This window comes from Medicago sativa, chromosome 5, assembly GCF_051527215.1.
Source record: "Medicago sativa cultivar Bolivia chromosome 5, Bolivia_mono, whole genome shotgun sequence".
Taxonomy (NCBI): domain Eukaryota; kingdom Viridiplantae; phylum Streptophyta; class Magnoliopsida; order Fabales; family Fabaceae; genus Medicago; species Medicago sativa.
Genome location: NC_140753.1, coordinates 45,608,697 through 45,610,341, shown reverse-complemented (window position 1 = coordinate 45,610,341; position 1,645 = coordinate 45,608,697). Strand labels below are relative to the sequence as shown.

At 36.8% G+C, this 1,645-nt stretch overlaps 1 protein-coding gene across 1 annotated transcript; it reads right to left on the bottom strand.

Moving 5' to 3' along the window:
• Window positions 1-1,026: 1,026 nt before the first annotated feature.
• Window positions 1,027-1,386, bottom strand: LOC146922406 (uncharacterized). Its single transcript, XM_085711529.1, has one exon. The coding sequence runs from the start codon at window positions 1,384-1,386 to the stop codon at window positions 1,027-1,029; it is 360 nt and encodes a 119-aa protein (XP_085567655.1).
• Window positions 1,387-1,645: the final 259 nt, after the last annotated feature.

Here is a 1,645-nt window from a genome sequence, read left to right as displayed (position 1 = left end):
AAAATGTGTTCTACCGTTACCCCACCCCAAACTTAAGATGTTGCTAATTCCAAAGAGCAATCTCAAACTTACTTTCAAAGCATATGTTGTCATAATAATACCTCTATAACTCTAAGTGAAATCAAACATGTCGCATATAAAGTTCGGGGCTGTGACATGATTTATCACTAAGTAACATAAAAGAAATTTTTGACTGAAGGCTCAAATTGGTTTCACAAAGGATAATAAGAATATAATAAGGGTGGCTAGAAAGGCTCAAGGTACCAAAGAAAAATGTCTCGTGTGTATTATAATCTAACCGATCTTTTGTAAAGAACAACCGCAAATTTGAGAAAAAATAGCATTCATATGGAACACTCATATATTGGAAGTATTTAAGTATCTAAACAACCTAGAATGGATATGAAAATATTTGGCTCTGAATCTCACCGATTATGCTATTCGGAAAAGAGATGGTGATCATATAAGTACCTTCATTAGAAAGTTCTAGAAAGTATCATGCTCTTGAATGTAAAGGTAAACTAGCCTCCATCGTAAATGCTTGAAATGACTTCCTAAGACTAAAATAAATGTTAAAGTATAAAAGGAAAGGTTGTATATGTAAATGTAAAAGAATAAAATTTTATAAGATTATACTAAGGATTAGCAAACAGATTGAAGAATGAAATTGATTAGTCGGGGAAATCTCAGCTTAGCGAGAAAGAAAAATGCAGAAAAATAAACTTATGGGTTGCCTCCCATTCAATGCTTCTTTTACGTCTTAAGCCCGACGGTTCCCAAGGGTTGCCTCCCATGCGGCGCTTCATTTAACGTATATTAGCTTGACGCCTTGATCATGTTAGGGTGGCTTGTATGAAAGAAAGAACACATTATCCTTCCTCGTTATCTTGTTCGAAAGGAACTCCATGAATTTGGCAAGGAGAAGTATGTGTTCTCATCCTCCAATCTTTTCTTGTCCGGATTATGTGCTCGTTTTCCTCAAGTGACACCGAGACTCTCTTGCAGCAAGCGAGTCTTGTTTTGAGTTTATGATGTCACAAATTTTGATGAAGGCTTTTCTTCTTGCACCAATACGTCATTCGGCACTCCATATAAATTTTTGATTGATCCTTCTGCAAGTGTTAGATTGACGGTTGATGGTTGTGCCTGAATACTTTCGAGCTTTCCGAACAACCATGTTGGAATCAAGTTTATGCCTCCACCTAGACTGCACCGAGCTTCTTTTATGAACAACTTTCGAATAGAATTTAAGCTTCCAAGGTCCTTCTTCGTTAGAGGTAATCGTCCTTGAAATACCGCCTTACAACTTCCGGTTACTACTACCGAATTTGGTAACCCCTTCTTCCTTGATAGGAGCTCTTTCATAAATTTTGTGTAGATGGCCATTTTCTTCAATGCTTCATCAAAGGATCTGTTTACTTGTAAATTCTTCAACAATTCAATGAATCGCGAAATTCTTCATCTTCTTCTTTATTATGAGGTTTTTTCAAATGTGAGGGTATGGCATTTTATTTTGGCTTTGGGGATCCTTAGAGTTCTCTTCTTCAGCCCTTGTTTCCTTTTGACTCGTTCCTACATCGGGATCTTGCTCTCTAAGTGGTTCCTTTGGTTGAACTGTGCTTTGCTTTTCCTCTATTACCTCTAA

What these genes read in the sequence shown, in the direction of transcription:
- LOC146922406 (XM_085711529.1), bottom strand. Translation starts at nt 1,386, where the DNA reads ATGGCCATCTACACAAAATTTATGAAAGAGCTCCTATCAAGGAAGAAG.